This window comes from Pristis pectinata, chromosome 6 (assembly GCF_009764475.1).
Source record: "Pristis pectinata isolate sPriPec2 chromosome 6, sPriPec2.1.pri, whole genome shotgun sequence".
NCBI classification, from domain to species: domain Eukaryota; kingdom Metazoa; phylum Chordata; class Chondrichthyes; order Rhinopristiformes; family Pristidae; genus Pristis; species Pristis pectinata.
Window position 1 is genome coordinate 1,328,455 of NC_067410.1, and position 16,170 is coordinate 1,344,624.

At 51.3% G+C, this 16,170-nt stretch overlaps 1 protein-coding gene across 1 annotated transcript in view; it reads right to left on the minus strand.

Annotated features, from left to right (window-relative positions):
* Window positions 1-16,170, minus strand: part of lamb2l (laminin, beta 2-like) — a 102,359-nt gene that overhangs the window by 72,231 nt on the left and 13,958 nt on the right. Inside the window, 1 exon segment of the mRNA XM_052018128.1 lies at window positions 11,072-11,241. Within this exon segment, the coding sequence (XP_051874088.1) occupies window positions 11,072-11,241 (170 nt within the window).

The window sequence follows — 16,170 nt, forward strand, 5'->3', positions numbered from 1 at the left end:
CAGGCTGGTTGTAACTGGTGGCCTACTGCAGGAATCGGCTCTTGGCTCCAAGTTATTTACTATTTATAGGAAGAGGGGGCAGGAGGCAAGGATTGCAAGTTTGCCAATGGCACAAAAATAGGTGAAGGATGTGTTTGATGAGTATATTGTGATTCTGCAATAGGATATAGATAGTGGGTGAAAACCTGGCAAATGTAATGCGGGGAAGTCTGAGGTCATGTACTTCGGTAAGAAGAATCAGAAGGTAGATCATTATCTACACAGAAAGGGAGTGCAAGTGAGTGCAGTTCAGAAGGATCGAGTTGTTCTAGTGCATGAATCACAAAGTTAATAGGGCAGGTGCAGCAGTGGTTAACAAGGTAAATGACACATTGAGAAATAGGGAAGTTTTGTTACAATTCTACAGGGCATTCGTAAGGTCACGCCTGGAGTACTCTGCAGAGTTTTGGTCACGCCATCTAAGAAACGATATTGTAGCATTGGAGGCAGTTCAAATGAAATTCACCAGAATGAATGATTCACTCATCATTTCTGGGATGGGAGGGTTGTCCTATCGGGAGAGGTTGGGTCAGTATACTCCGGAGTTTAGAAGAACAAGGGGTGATCTTATTTAAACATACAAAATCCTAAGGGGGCCTGACAGGGTGTTGAGAGTTTTCACTAGTGGGAGGGTCACGAATAAATGGACATTGTTTCAAGATAAGGGGCTGGTCATTTAAAAGGGAGTCATGTAGAAATTTCTGCTCCCAGAGGGTGTGAACCTCTGGAATGCTCTGCTCTAAAGAGTTGTGAAAGCCAGGTCATTAGAAGTACTCAGGGAAGAGGGAGACAAATTTTTGAAAGCTCGAGACTTGAGGGCGATGGGATCTGGCACAGGGGTCTGGGGTAGATCAGCCATGATCATATTGAACGGAGGGACATGCTTGAGGAACTGACTGGCCTACTCCTGTTTCTTTTCTCGTGACACCCAAATCCCTCTGCATCTCAAGAGGTCTCAGTCAGATAAAATGCTGCTTTTTTTCCCGACAAAATGTAGAATTTTACATTTTCCCCACATTATACGCTGCTTGTCAGATCTTTGCCCCTCAGTGAACTTCTCTATAAAGGTCTCCTTGCACCCTCTTCACAACTTACTTTCCGATCTTGATTGGTGCCATCTACACATTTCGTGACCATATTCATGCCTTCATCCGTCATTTATATAACCTGTAGAAGTTTGAGGCCCCAGCACTAATCCCCGTGGAATACCACTCATTACACCTTGTTATCCAGGAAAAGACCCGTGTGCCTCCGCTTGGTTTCCTGAGAGCCAGCCGATCTTCTATGAACACCAGTACTTTGCCTCCCCCTTTTATCTTTCACAATAACCTTTGATTCAACATCATAATCAAACGTGCTCTGGGAGTCTAAGTGAAGTACATCCATTGGTATGGAATGGGCTTCAGGTAGGGAATTGGAGGGAAAATCCGTGGGATTTTTCCAGTGGCTAGGATGGGCTGAGGAGATAGGAAGACTTTCCCCAAACAGAAGAATCAAGGTGGTCGGTCTCTTTCATCCTTTGGGAACCAGAAGGTGGAGACTGTGCAGGGACAGGTCAGGGCAGTCACCCGGCCAGTGGGTGAAATATCGGGGCAATCCCAGGGTGGAGACTGTGCAGGGACAGGTCAGGGCAGTCACCCGGCTAGTGGGTGAAATATCGGGGCAATCCCAGTTTAGCTTGACAAAAAGGGGAATACTGCCACTGAAGGGGTAAATCCTTGGAGACGAGGCTCATTGGAAAGTGTTCTCTGACTGATGGGTAGGCTAAAGAGGAACTATTTGTGTTGGTGTGGGGCAGAGTCCAAGTGGGCTAACTTTGAACTCAGTGCCTGACCACTCAGGGAAAACGTCAAGGAGAGCTACGTCATCAGCTGGCCCTCCAGACTTTCCCCGTGGCCCATGGCAGGAGACCCCTCTGTAGTCACCGTGTTGCTGAAGGTGGTTGTGATTACACTGTCCCTGAGGTCACACAGCATGCCATCCCCTTGTTGGGGAGGGGGACGGAGGCCATGAACTGCTGCCAGGAGGACATGTCCCCACTTTGTGCTACAGCAGTGGGAATTTTGTCTGCTCCACAGGCCTGTTGTTCTTGGAATGGTCATTGCAGCCTCTTGCTGGGCTGGGGTAGCCCAGGGACTGGAGTGGATGCCACCCTGTGGGATGGACACATGTCAAGGAGACTGGTAGCTGTTGAGCTCTTTAATGTGCTCCCTTCTTTATGAGATCTCCTCTGTTCTTGACTACCATGGCCATTGGTGGGTGGACCTTTGACTGCCTTGATGAACCTACATGTCGTGACTACCAGCCAGCTGCAAGGCCTCCCACACCCTCTCCACTCGATCTCTGTCCATGACATCACACGTTTTCTGGTGGGTCTCATCCTGCAGGAACCCGCAGCACTGGGGCTTTCCCACCTGGAGTCATGGGAATTATGTCCAGAACACCTGCCCACAAACATTTACTGAGGCCAAAGTTCAGTGAACATTTTGAATCTGCTACCAACAGAAGCTGACTGTCTGGCAGCTGGAAGGGTTGAGTTCAGCCCTGAGATTTCATAGGTTGCTGGTACAGAATGGACTCTTCCTGTGCCAACATGTCCAACTCTTCATCACCCCCATGCACAGCTCATTCCCTCCCTCTCTCCCAGTGCGGTCCACCCTCCTCATCCCTCTGCAGCTTGTGGAAACGCTCGCCCCCATCTCCCTAGGATTCTGCTGCCAACCCCTCCCTTTGGGGCTCTGTCATTGGTACTTCCAGAAGCCAACCTCAGTGGGAGCACCCTCAATCCCTCCTCCCTTACTGGAGAACAGATGAGCAACAGGTGCCTGATCTGCTGGGGATCAGAGTAACACAGCACAGAAACAGGCCCTTCAGCCCAACTTGTCCATACCAACCATGGTGCCCACCAAGCTATTTCCATTTGCCTGTGTTTGGCCCATACATCTGAACCCCTCCTATCCATGTACTTATCCAGAGGTCTTTTGAATGTTTTTAATGTACCTGCCTCACCCACTCCTCTGGCAGCTCGTTCCATATACCCACCACCCTCTGTGTGAAGAAGTTGCCCCTCAGGTCCCTTTTAAATCTTTCCCCTCTCACCTTAAACCTGTGTCCTCTAGTTTTTAGTTCCATTTCCTTGGGAAAAAGACTGTGTGCATTCACCCTATTGATGCCTCTCAGGATTTTATACACCTCTTAACTCCGAGACGTGGGACTCAACACCTCCCTCTGTAACTGGATCCTTGACTTTCTGACCAACAGACGGCAATCAGTGAGGATAGGCAGCAATACCTCCAGCACAATTACCCTCAACACTGGTGCTCCACAAGGCTGCGTCCTCAGCCCCTACTCCTCTCCTTATACACTCTTGACTGTGTGGTTAGATTCTGCTCTAACTCCATCTACAAGTCTGCAGAGGACACTGCTGTAGTGGGCCTAATCTCAAATAGCAACGAGTCAGAGTAGAGGAAGCAGATAGGGAGCCGAGTAACACAGTGTGATGACAATGTCAGCAAAACAAAAGAGCTGGTCATTGACTTCAGGAAGGGGGGCGGTGTACATGCACCATCTACGTCAACGGTGCTGAGGTCGAGAGGGTTGAAAACTTCCAAGTTCCTTGGAGTGAGCATCACCAACAGCCTGTCCTGGTCCAACCATGTTGATGCCTCGGCCAAGAAAGCTCACCAGCGCCTCTACTTCCTCAGGAGGTTAAAGAAATTTGGCACATCCCTGTTGAACCTCACCAATATTTAATCGATGCACCATAGAAAGCATCCTATCTGGATGCATCACGGCTTGGTACGGCAACTGCTTTGCCCGGGACCGCAAGAAACTGCAGATAGTTGTGGACACAGCTCAGCACATCACGGAAACCAACCTCCCCTCCATGGACTCTGTCTACACTTCTCACTGGCTCGGGAAAGCAGCCAACATAATCAAAGACCCCACCCACCCTGGACATTCTCTCTTTTCCCCCCCTCCCATCAGGCAGAAGATACAAAAGCTTTGAAAGCACGTACCACCGGGCTCAAGGACAGCTTCTATCCCACTGTTATAAGACTATTGAACAGTCCCCTAGTACGATAAGATGGACTCTTGACCTCACAATCTACCTTGTTATGACCTTGCACCTTATTGTCTGCCTGCACTGCACTTTCTCTGTAACTGTGACACTTTATTCCGCATTCTGTTATTGTTTTCCTTTGTACTGCCTCAATGCACTGATGTGATGAAACAATCTGTATGGATGGCAGGCAAAACAAAGTTTATCACTGCACCTCGGTATGTGTGACAATTTACCAACTGTTTCTCTCTCCTCAGATGCTGCCTCACCCACTGAGTGTTTCCCACACTTTGACTTTATTTCAGATTTGCAGCATCTGCAATGTTTTGAGTCTCATCTCTCACTCACACAGAGGGTGGTCAGTGTGTGGAACGAGCTGCCAGATAAAGTCATTGAGGCAGGTGCAGTAAAGCATTTAAAAGACCCTTAGACAGGTCCATGGATAGGAAAGGTTTGGAGGGATATGGGTCAAACGCAGGCAAATGGGACTGGCTTAGATGGGCACCTGGGTTGGCACAGATGAGTTGGGCCGAAGGGCCTGTTTCCGTGCCGAGAGACTCAATGCCCCAAAGTACAAATCTCACCAACGCAGCTGGGAATTGGTTTGAATGTGGTTAAAAGCTCATCTTGCAACTGGTAACCAGTAACTACCGACTGTCCATGCGCCCAGCTGGTTCAGAGAGATCTGTGACTCTGGACACTCTATGAAACGGCCCCGGACACCACTTTGTTTGGTCAAACCATTGCCCGTTGATGGGGTGACGTGCACGACCACGTCCCGAGGGGCAGACACTGGGAGAAGGTGGACCTCCAGAGGGGAGAGCTCCTGGTCTACAGATTGCTCTAACGGCCTTTAACTCCGGGCGTTCCGGGGGAGGATTGATGGGATTGCCCAGGAGCCATGTCAGGTGACATGCTTTGCCATAGTAACCGCACGTCAATTCTTCACTGCAGGCAAGAGCCTAGAGAACGGCTGAAGGTGAAGTGACTGTGATCCACCCCCCTGTGCAATCGGCTCAGCGGCAGCGGTGTGGAGTGACTGTAGACACAGTTACACAATGCAGCATTCAGTCCACACCCCCTGTACAGCACACACGGCCAGATTACCCAACCCTACATGGGCAGGAGCAATGCCACAACAAGGATTTTCCAGATAAAGTGGAGGTTTGGCGTCACTAAGGAATGTGACACACCTTCCTGCTCATTCCAGTGCCTCGGTCAGGCACCATGTCTGATCACCTCCTTCCCCTGAAACCCACAGGGGGATAAGACCCTGGGGGAGAGAACTCCACGTGGAACCATGATGACAGGAAGCAGACGGCTCTGTTCTCTCCTGTCTTCCCGAATTACCGACCCTCTGAGTCTGCCTGAGGGCCGGAAAATGGGATTGGTGCAGATACCCGACAGCCAGCACAGACGTGGTGGGCTGAAGGGCCTGTTTCTGTGCTGTGTTACACCAGGACTACGACTCTGGACCCCAGTGTTAAATCCCTGCTGGGAATACCGGGGAGGCAGGGAGTTCCTTGGGTCTGGGCTCCCAGCAGATGTAGATTTGAGCCAGTGGTGAGACGACATTATAGGCAGAGGGCAAGGGTGGAACACGGTGCATCCCAGGGGCTCGGACACCCACTGCAGACTCCCCGCTGACCTTTGTGAGGGTCAATGAGAACCAAAATTAAAGGATGTGCTCAAAGTCTCATTGAAGAAGGGCAACATCCCACAGATCCCTGCGAATCCACGGCCCATGGCAAATCAGAGTGGTGGGGGAGCATTTGGGATGGTGTTTAACCTCGAGTCCGTAGTCAGGAGCACACAAAGTTTGTGTAAGTGGGAAGGAGCGTCCCTAATAAACCGCCCACGCAGTCAGTCACCTCCTGCCCCGTCAGTAGAAGAGCCTCATCTGTCAGCTCAGAACTGGAGGGGAAGCAGGTTACCCTCAATCCCCAGGGATTGCCTGAGGAGGAGCAGGACTGACAACCTCGGGAAACAGGGAACGTCTCAGTTGTTGACACAAGATGTCAAAAACCAGGGAGTGACCGAGTCACAGGCACGAAATGTCGTGGATGACGGGAGATTATGGCCTCCTCCGCTTGAGACCAGTGGCCAAGGGGGCAGAGCCTCTCCGATTGGCCCCCAGGCCCTGGGCCAGGGCTCCGATACACATTTTTCCCTCCACTAGTGTCTGTGTGGGTTTCCTCCGGGTGCTCCGGTTTCCTCCCACATTCCAAAGACGTATGGGTTCGGAAGTTGTGGGCATGCTATGTTGGCGCCGGAAGCGTGGCGACACTCGTGGGCTGCCCCCAGAACACAACGCAAAAGATGCATTTCACTGTGTGTTTCTATGTACATGTGACTAATAAAGAAATCTTATCTTGCTGCACACAACTTGGCTGTCAATTTCCCACGCCATGACTGAGGCTGTACTCTACAGTGGCTGTACAGTGTCTGGGATGTCCGGCAGTGAGCTCCCTCTCACCGGGAGTGAATGGTAAACTTTGGAAGTGCCAGATTTAGTTCTGCTTGGCGAGTGTTCGGAGGTGCCTGCTCAAACCATCGAACTTGGCCTTTCTCCCTTGCAAGGTGTCTAGCTTACAAAGGTGAGAGTGTACGTGGGTGGGCTGACACAGGCCAGGCATGGGATAGTGGAAGGTACCTCCACAATCTCCACTGTTTGCAGCCAAAGCTACATTTCATCATTTTCAAATTTCCACATCAACAAAAACTTGGTGACCTGAGTTTAACCTCGTCTTTAATGCTTTGCACAAATCCCTCCGACTTCAGAAGGTGTGTAATTACAAGGTAGGACAGGAACTGAATGGGAGTATTGTCCGCCTCTCCCAGAACGGCAGTGAGACCAGGCAAAGGCACCGTGTTCCCTCACACACCCACCCGGGACCTGGGTAAGAGGCTCCAAGTTGCGGGGGTGAGGGAGGAGGGAGGAGGAGGGGGGTGAGGGGGAGGAGATCTACTGAAGCTTTGCCCCACAGCCCTCACCGCCACCAGGCCACTGTTCACAGATGGGAGCTGAAGGTTGGGCAGTGAATGTAAACAGGCGGTTCTGGTCGCCCTGTTACGGAAGGGTGTGGAGGCTGTGGAGAGGGTGCTGGAGAGGTTCACCAGGATGCTGCCTGGATTAGAGGGTATGAGCTAGAGGGAGAGGTTGGACAAACTTGGGTTGTTTTCTCTGGAGGGGCAGAGGCCGAGGGGAGACCTGATAGAAGTTTATAAAATGATGAAAGGCACTGATGGAGTAGACAGAGTCTTTCCCCCAGGGTAGAAACATCAAACACCAGAGGACATACTTTTAAGGTTTCGGGGGGGGGGGGTTGCGTGGGGAAGCTTAAATATGATGTGAGGGGCAAGTTTTTTGTTTCACGTAGAGCGGTGGGTGTCTGGAATGGGTCACCAGGGGTAGTAGTGGAAGCAGACAGTTTGGTGGAGTTTAAGAGGCTTTTAGACAGACATGAATATGAAGGGGGTGGAGGGATGTGGGTGATACACAGGAGGAGGACGTTTAGTATAAATGGGCATCAAGGTCGGCACAACGTGGTGGGCTGAATGGCCTGTCCGGTGCTGGACTGTTCTGTGTTCTACGGACCAAGACTCTGAGAATTCAGGAGAATGGGCTGTGGTGGGAGGGTGGTGAATTAGCTGATGGTGAAACGGAGGGGGTGGGGGGAAGGGTGAAACAGAGGGAGGGGGGAGGGAGGACAGAACGCGATGTTTAAAGATCTCCTCCCAAAAACGCAGACTATGGTGGAAGGAGCTTCCTGCCAGGAAGCTCAGGCTCAGAGGTTGGGGATTGTTTAACGTCCACACTTTTGTGCTGGGGCTGGTTTGTGTGCAAACAGAAACTTCTCACCTGTAGATGGTGACAGTCTGTTGGGGGGGGGGGGGGGGGGGCACTCACAGGACCACCACTTACTGCCCGGGAAGGAGGGGGTGAGCCACCTCCATGAACCGCTGCGGTCCTGGGGAAACAGCCCCCACGGTGCTGGTGGGGAGTGGGCTCCAGTGTTTACACCCAGTGACGGTGAAGGAACGGCGAGATATTTCCAAGTCAGGGTAGGGTGCGAGTTGAGGGAAGCTGGTGGGGAGAGGGGTGGCACAGAGGGGGCTGTGCAGGTGACGGGGCTGGGTAGGAGAAAGGAGTAAGAGAGCCATAGAACACTACAGTACAGAAAACAGGCCATTCAGCCCTTCTAGTCTGTGCCAAAACTTTATTCCACTACTCCCATTGACCTACACACAGTCCATAACCCTCCAGACCTCTCCCGTCCATGTATCTATCCAATTTATTCTTAAAACTCAAGAGTGAGCCTGTATTTACTACATCAGATGGCAGCCCGTTTCATACTCCCACCACTCTCTGAGTGAAGAAGTTCCCCCTAATGTTCCCCCTAAACCTTTCCCCTTTCACCCTAAAGCCATGTCCTCTCGTACTTATCTCTCCTAATCTAGGTGGAAAGAGCCTACTCGCATTTACTCTGTCTATACCCCTCATAATTTTGTAAACCTCTATCAAATCTCCCCTCATTCTTCTGCGCTCCAAGGAACAAAGAACTAACCTGTTCAATCTCTCCCTGTAACTCAACTCCTGAAGACGCAGCAACATTCTAGTAAATCTCCTCTGCACTCTTTCAATCTTACTGATACCCTTCCAAAAGTTAGGTGACCAGAAATGCACACAGAGTGGAGCTGCCCACTGCCAGCAGCGTATTCCAGGGGCCTCGGAGATGTGTACCCTGCAGACTGCGCCCACTCAATGCTTCCCAGATTTCCACTGACTACTTTCCCCTGTAGTTACTCATCCAGTCCCACCTCCTGCACCAGCCCTGCACTTTGACTGAACTTGCACAAAGCACTCCCCTACACTCCGCGCTGCCTGAAGCCACGTCCAACAATTGTTGCTTGGTCACTGTTCCCCACAGCTCCCCGTCCCAGGATCACTGACCCAGGATCAGAGCCCGCGCTGGGTCCACACACTACTTTAACTTCATTTCTCCCGTCGGTCGCGTTAGGACCGACAGTGGAAAGGGCATCAGATCAAACCTCAAAGGGACTTGGCATCAAGTCTCAATCACCCTCCCACAGTCCTGCCAATAACTTTCGTATGCACTGGGTTTGTGTGAACAGGATAAGAGAAAGGAGAGTTCAAGAAACTTCCTCACGACTATTTGCAGTGGAAGAGTTAAAAACAAAATGTTATTCCTGTCCTGCCTCCCTCTCCAGTAGCACCAACTTTTAATTACGTTTGACTGGAGGAGTGAAAGTGACTCTGGCCAAACATTCCTCACGATCTCACTCTCACGGATTGGATGCTGCCCGATGCTCACTGATCGGCTGACAGTCTGACTGCCTCTGCACAAACGGAGCTCAGAAGAGAAATGTAGTGGTGTGCATTACAGACAATACGGCGTTAACTTTGGCAGAATGTTTGCCACGTTCTGGCCAGGACCCTATGGCTCACAGCACCCTTCACTTCCGTGGCTCTACCACTGCCCAGAAACTGCACCGGGCCAGCCACGCAGCATAACTGCACCGGGCCAGCCACGCAGCATAACTGCACCGGGCCAGCCACGCAGCATAACTGCAACAATCCGTTTTCCAATTGCTTGAAAATCCTGATGGGTTGTCTCAGATTCCTGTCCTCCCTTTCGCACACCAGGATCCCAGTTGTCGTGTTCCCTTTAAACTCACTAGTGTCACTGGAAATTTTATTACACTGCTGTGTAACATCCAAGACAGCGAACTGAAGGTGTGTTGAAGCTCTAACAGGAATAATGTCCAACAATCCAGAAAATCTGTTGGTCCAACAACACCAAAGTCCAGATGGTGCTGGATTAATGGAGCTTCCTGTAAACACCGTGGCTACAGTAGTAGGTCAGAGGCTGGGGATCCTGTGGTGAGTGACTTACCTCCTGACACCCCAAGACCTTCCCACCATCTACAAGGCACACGTCAAGGGTGCAATGGGACACCCCCCACTTGCCTTGAAGCTCCAGGAAGCTCACTGCCACCTGGACAAAGGAGTCGCTTGATCAATGCTCCCTCTCTCACCCCCTCCACCATGGAGACATCGTCAATTCCTTCACTGCCAGATTTAATCTTAAATAATTTTATCAACCCTGAGTTAGACAAAATAAATGCGTAAACCACACTATCGCAAAGCATCTCAGGGCTGTGAGTGAGGGAGCGGCCGGTGTGGAGGGAGATAAGGGCTTTCTCCATATTGGAGGCATGTGCTGGTGGCAACCACACTGATGTGCCTGTACACGCACTCTGATTTAGTCTCCCTGAACGTGCTCTCTCGTTACAGGTGACTTCATGGCCAGGAACCACGCTTCACACTCAGACTGAGGGAGAACACGGTGAAAGTGAGATTGCAGAGGGAAGGATGTGTTAGGTAGGCAGGTTACAACTGCAGAATTCAGAGACAGAGAGAAAACAGGGAAAAGCATTAAAATGCCCAGCAAAATGAGGCCATTCAGCCTATCAGGTTGATGCTGATCTTTCTCCTACACACAGAAAACCACGAGTCTAATCCCATATTCCTCCTCCTAACCTATGGGCCTGATCCCAGTCTCTGGAGGACCTTCACTGTCACTGGGTCTAAATCCCGGAACCCCCTCCCCACCAGCATGGTGGGAGCACCGTCATCAGAAGGGCTGCAGCGGTTCAAGGGAGCAGCTCACCCCCACCGTCTCCAGGGCAACGAGGGACGGGCTACAGATGCTGGCCTTACCCGCCATGCCCAGACCATAAGAAATGTTGTGAAGACAGAAAGGGAGATGTCTCTCACTCCACTGGCACTGTGGGGGCCACCGACTCACGATGGGACCAGACCCACTGATGCTACCCACTGCCTCTGACGTGGTGTGGCACTGCTCACAGCAGCCCAGGCCTGGGATCTGCTGTGCCTGTGACGTCCTCAGCCTGTGGACGAAGAGACGAGCCGGAGGCACGTACCTGGAGGTGGCTGACGATGCAGTAGTCGCTGGGCTCCTGCAGCCCGCAGGTAGAGGTGGCAGTCAGGTTGTGGGCCCGGCCGATCAGCAGGTTGCCAGTCGCAGGGTAACAACTGCCCTCTGTGCATCCGTGAGGCAGGGAGGGCAGGTCCTGGGCACAGCTGCTCAAAGCTGCAGGAAAGAAAGAAGGTTCAGAGGGTTGTGGCTCGGGAGGAGCAGGCAGCGACTTACGCCAACATTGGGCTGCACAACGATCGGGCGTTTGCACAGAGGAAGGGGTTTTCCAGCTATTAGGTCCCCGAACTGCTTCCAAAGCATCAATACCCTTCCACACCAACACGGTACACAGTGCTGCAGGCAGCCTCACCAGTGAACTGAACCGAACCCACCCTAGTTTGTGCAATGATATCCTGTTAGCATTGCTGAGCCTGCATACTAGCCTTCTGGGAATGGTGCACGGGGCAGGTGCCCCACACTCTACACTCCCTTGCCATCGGGCAATGTTCTGTTTATTTTTCTTCCCAAGTCACATTTTCTCACAACATTTTCCGGGTCTTTGGCCACTCACTCGAACTGTCTTCAGTACAGAAACTCACGTCCTCTTCATACAGCAGTACAGCACAGGAACAGGCCCTTTGGCCCACCATGTCTGTGCTGACTGGGATGCCAATTTAAACTGCACATCTGCCTGCACACGTTCCGTATCCCTCCACGATTATGGGCCTGTCCAAATGCCTCTGAAATGCGTCTATTGTATCTGCCTCCACCCCCACCACGGCAGAACATTCCAGGCACCCACCACTCTGTGTAAAAAAATTGCTTCACACATCCCCTTTAAACTTTCCCCCTCTCATTTTAAAGCTTTGTCATTTCCACCCTGGGAAAAAGCCTCTGACTGTCTACTCTGTCTTTGTCTCTAATATTGGTTCATTATTGTCAACTGTACGGAGGTACAGTGAAAAACGTGATTTGCATACCGATCGTGCAGATCAATTTATTACACAGTGCACTGAGGTAGTACAGGGTAAAGGCAATAATTTTATAAACTTCTATCAGGTCTCCCCTCAGCCTCTGCTGCTCTGGAGAAAACAACCCAAGTTTCTCTGTCCTCTCCTTGTGGCGGATACCCTCTCATCCAGACACCTTACTTTCCTTCATCAAACGTAACTACACTTCGGTGCCTTCACCCAAATCATTTATAAAGTAGAAAGTGGAGGTCCCAGCACCGATCCCTGTGGCTCACTCGTTGTTACCTCTTGGCAACCAAGACCCATTCGTGCCTACTCGCTGTGGCCAGTCTTCATTCCACAGCAGCACATTTCCTCCCACAACGTGAGCTTTCATTTGCTGCAGTGATCTGTGATGCAGAATCTCACGGAAACCCACCTCCTATATATCCACCAGATCCCCTTTATCACAGGATTTCTGACACACGTTAAATTCAACTGGATTTTAGCACCCAAAAAATAGGTGAAATCTAATTCTCTAAATATGTATGTCTATTGATATTAATCTAGCTCCCTCACCCTGTCTGTTACCCCTCTCCCCAGCACCCTGTGTTACCGACAGCAAGCAGTTTGGTTGAGGACCTTTGTCCTGTGATTGTGGTCTTCTTCTGACCCACTCCTGCTGCACAGCACTGCCCCCTCAGTGCTGCACAGCACTGCCCCCTCAGTACCACACCCGCCCACCCCTCGGCACCGCACCCGCCCATCCCTGGAAGCGGAGCACTTCTCACCTCACAGTGAAGGGAGTCGCTGGTGAAATATGCCATCTTCTCTCGCGGTAACGGCCAACGTTCCATTGCCCTCCCTGATCACTTGCTGTGTCTCCTGCTGTCTCATTCATGTACCAGAACACCCAGATCCCACAAGACACCAAGATTTAATCACGTCAGATCTTTTAAGTAACCTGGTTTCAAGTTCCTTCCTGACGTGTGTTCCCAGAGCTGGGCAATATGCTCCAGTACTGGCCTCACCAGTGGTTTATAAATGTCTGGACTTCCCGGTACCTGTACTCTCAGGGTCTATGTACAAAGCCCAGCTCCCAGCAGCTTTTTAAACCAGTTTCTCCACCTGTCCTGCCAATACCCCCGATCACTCTGTGCTTTTACCCCTTCCCAAACTGTGTGTCCCATTTACACTGCCTCTTCCATTCCAGTAACTCAACCTGCCACCTACCTGCCATTCCACTGGTCTTTCTCCATCTCCCAGCAGCCTCCCACTCTCTTCACCACACCTCCACGTTCCACACCAGCTGCACATTTGGAAATCCAAGTTCCTAACATGTCTGAAGAGAAATGGTGGTACCACCGCTGACCCCAGGAAACTCCACTGTACACTTCCCTTCATCCAATAAAAATGCTCGCCTAAGGAAATTGCAGGTACTGGAATCTGAAGCAACACACAATCTGCTGGAGGAACAGAGGCAGGGTCTCATCCCGAAACGCCGACACTTCCTGTCCCCCCCAACAGATGCTGCTCGACCCGCTGAGTTCCTCCAGCAGATTGTGTGAGGCTCCAAACTTTCATTACTCCTATTTCCTGTCACTGGGCCAATCTTCTACCCACGTTGCTACCAGCTCCTTTTGTTCCATGGGCTTTAATCTGATTCCACGGCATCTTATCACATCGCTCTTGGAAGTTCACATAAACCACATCAAACATACGTCCCTCAGTGACCTTCCCGTCAATGCACCAAAAAAACCATTGTTAGTTTGACATAATTGTTAGTTTGCCTTTAAACAAATCCACACTGGCTTTCTCTAGTTGATCCACACTTTCCAAGTGATCACTAATCCTGCCCCAGATTATCGTTTCTAGAACCTTCTATACCAGTGAGGTTAAACAGGTCTGTATGTACTCGGACTACCCTGCTGCATTCCCTGAACAGGGGGGAACATTTGTACTTTTCTAGTCCTTGTCCTTGGGCAACACCTGAACCATGTTTAGAAGATTATGGCCAGAACCTCAGGAACCTGGGATGCATTCCGTCTGGACCAGGTGATTTATCCACTTTAAGTGCACCTAGCCTTCCCAACACCTCCCCTCTATCAATCTTTAGCCCACGCAGAGCCCCAATCACATCTTCCTTTGCCGAGACTCCAGCAGCATCCTGTGAAGTCCTCGTTACCTCACCGTGCCCTCCGCCTGCAACACTCCCACAGCACCACCCTCCTCTCCCACAGTACTGCCCCTCCCTCAGTACCACCCCTCCCTCAGTGTGACTCTCCCAGTGTCGCCCCCCCAGTGACCCTCCCTCAGTACTGCCTCTCCCAGTGTGACCCTCCCTCAGTACTGCCCCTTTTTTATAAATAATAAACGTTTATTCACTAAAAGCACTACAAAAGACAACCAGTGTCAATACACGACATCTAATACAGAAAAGAAGAAACTACGCAATGACATACTACGGTAGAGAATGCAAACTAATACTGACGAAACACACACGCGACGCTACACCCGTTAACGCGACACGCGACACTTCAAATAGGAATTGCGTTCGTACTGTCCACGACACACGCGATCCCGAGGGGCCCACCGAGCGCGGAACTCAGCTAGGGTGCCCGCGGAAACTGCGTGCTCCCTCTCTAGACACAGCTGCGTGCGCACTTAAGCGCGGAAGACAGGCAGGCAGACCGGCCGGTACCCTCGGCCGCCCGCCGACAGTACCACTCCCCCACAGTGTGACCCTCCCACAGCACCTTTCTCGAGTGCCTGCAACGTGTGTGTCCTGGTGTCTGAAGTCAGACCCATCCAATGAACCTCAGTGTACTGACAGAATGTGCCTGAGGATGCTCACACAGCACTGCTGGGAAACCCTGGTGTGTGGGACAATCCATCAGTAATCTGCTCCCATTAACGTCCTGCGCCCTTCAAACAGCTGCCTAACCTTGGGGGGGGGGGGGGGGGGGGGGGGGCGCCACTGGCCAACACTCCCGAGCTGTGGAGCACACACGGTAAAGTTCAGCACAGAGGCATCCAAACTATTCCAAGCATTGCCCATTATCCACGGCGCGCACACACACACACACCTACAAGCACGTGCTCCCTGCATCTGATCTCTGCTATTCCAAGCATTCCCGGTTCTCCCACACCTACTGACACCTGCTCCCTGCTTCTCCACTGCTATTCCTGAACATTGGGTCCCAATGAGCAACTCCACAGAGACTGGGAGCTGACTGGAAACGGCAGAGAACAGCGGCGAGCGATGGGGAAATGATTATTGCAACATGGAAGGTTAACCTTCAACTGCAAAGACTGAGCAACAACCTGGCAGCTCCACAGGGGTGGGTTTATTTGATGCCACCCTTTGGCAGCCTCAGTTTAAGGAGGCAAAGGGTTAACTTGTGGGGGAGCAGGTTGCACAGGCAATGTTTGCATTCCCTGGGATTCTGACGATCGAGGTCTCACTGGGCGATTAAGGCGATTAAACAATTTAACAAGCTCTGAAACAAAAGCAGTAACAAGATGAATTTGCATTCAAAAAGAGCAATATTACCAACCAACTCCTCCAAACCAAAACATAATCAAACCCCAACAACTTCTGGTTCAGATAACCAAACACTCAGTCAAAGGGAGAGTCTCAGAGAGCGCGAGAGGAATAAAGGGTTTTGGGAGGTAATTCTGGAGCTCGGGGCCCCACAACAGGAGTTGGGAATTGGGGGGGAGGACGGCAGAGATGGGTTGGGAGTGGTTGTACAAATCATTGGGTAGGCTGCAGTTAGAGCATCGTGTGTAGTTCTGGTCACCACACTGTAGGGAGGGAGGGATTAAGCTGGAGAGGGGGCAGAAAAGGTTCACCAGGATGTTGCCAGGACTGGAGGACTTGAGTTACAAGGAGATACTGGACAGGCTGAGACTGTTTCCCTGGAGCAAAGGAAGGGCGACTTTATAGAGGTTTATAAATCACGAGGGGCATGGAGAAGGTGGACGGTCACAGGCTTTTCCCCTCAATAGGGGAGTCAAAACTAGAGGGCACAGGTTTAAAGTGAGAGGGGAAAGATTTAAAGAGGACCTGAGGGGCAACTTTTTCCCCCACACAGAGGGTGGTGGGCGTGTTGAACGAGCTGCCAGAGGTGGTGGTGGAGATGGGTACAGT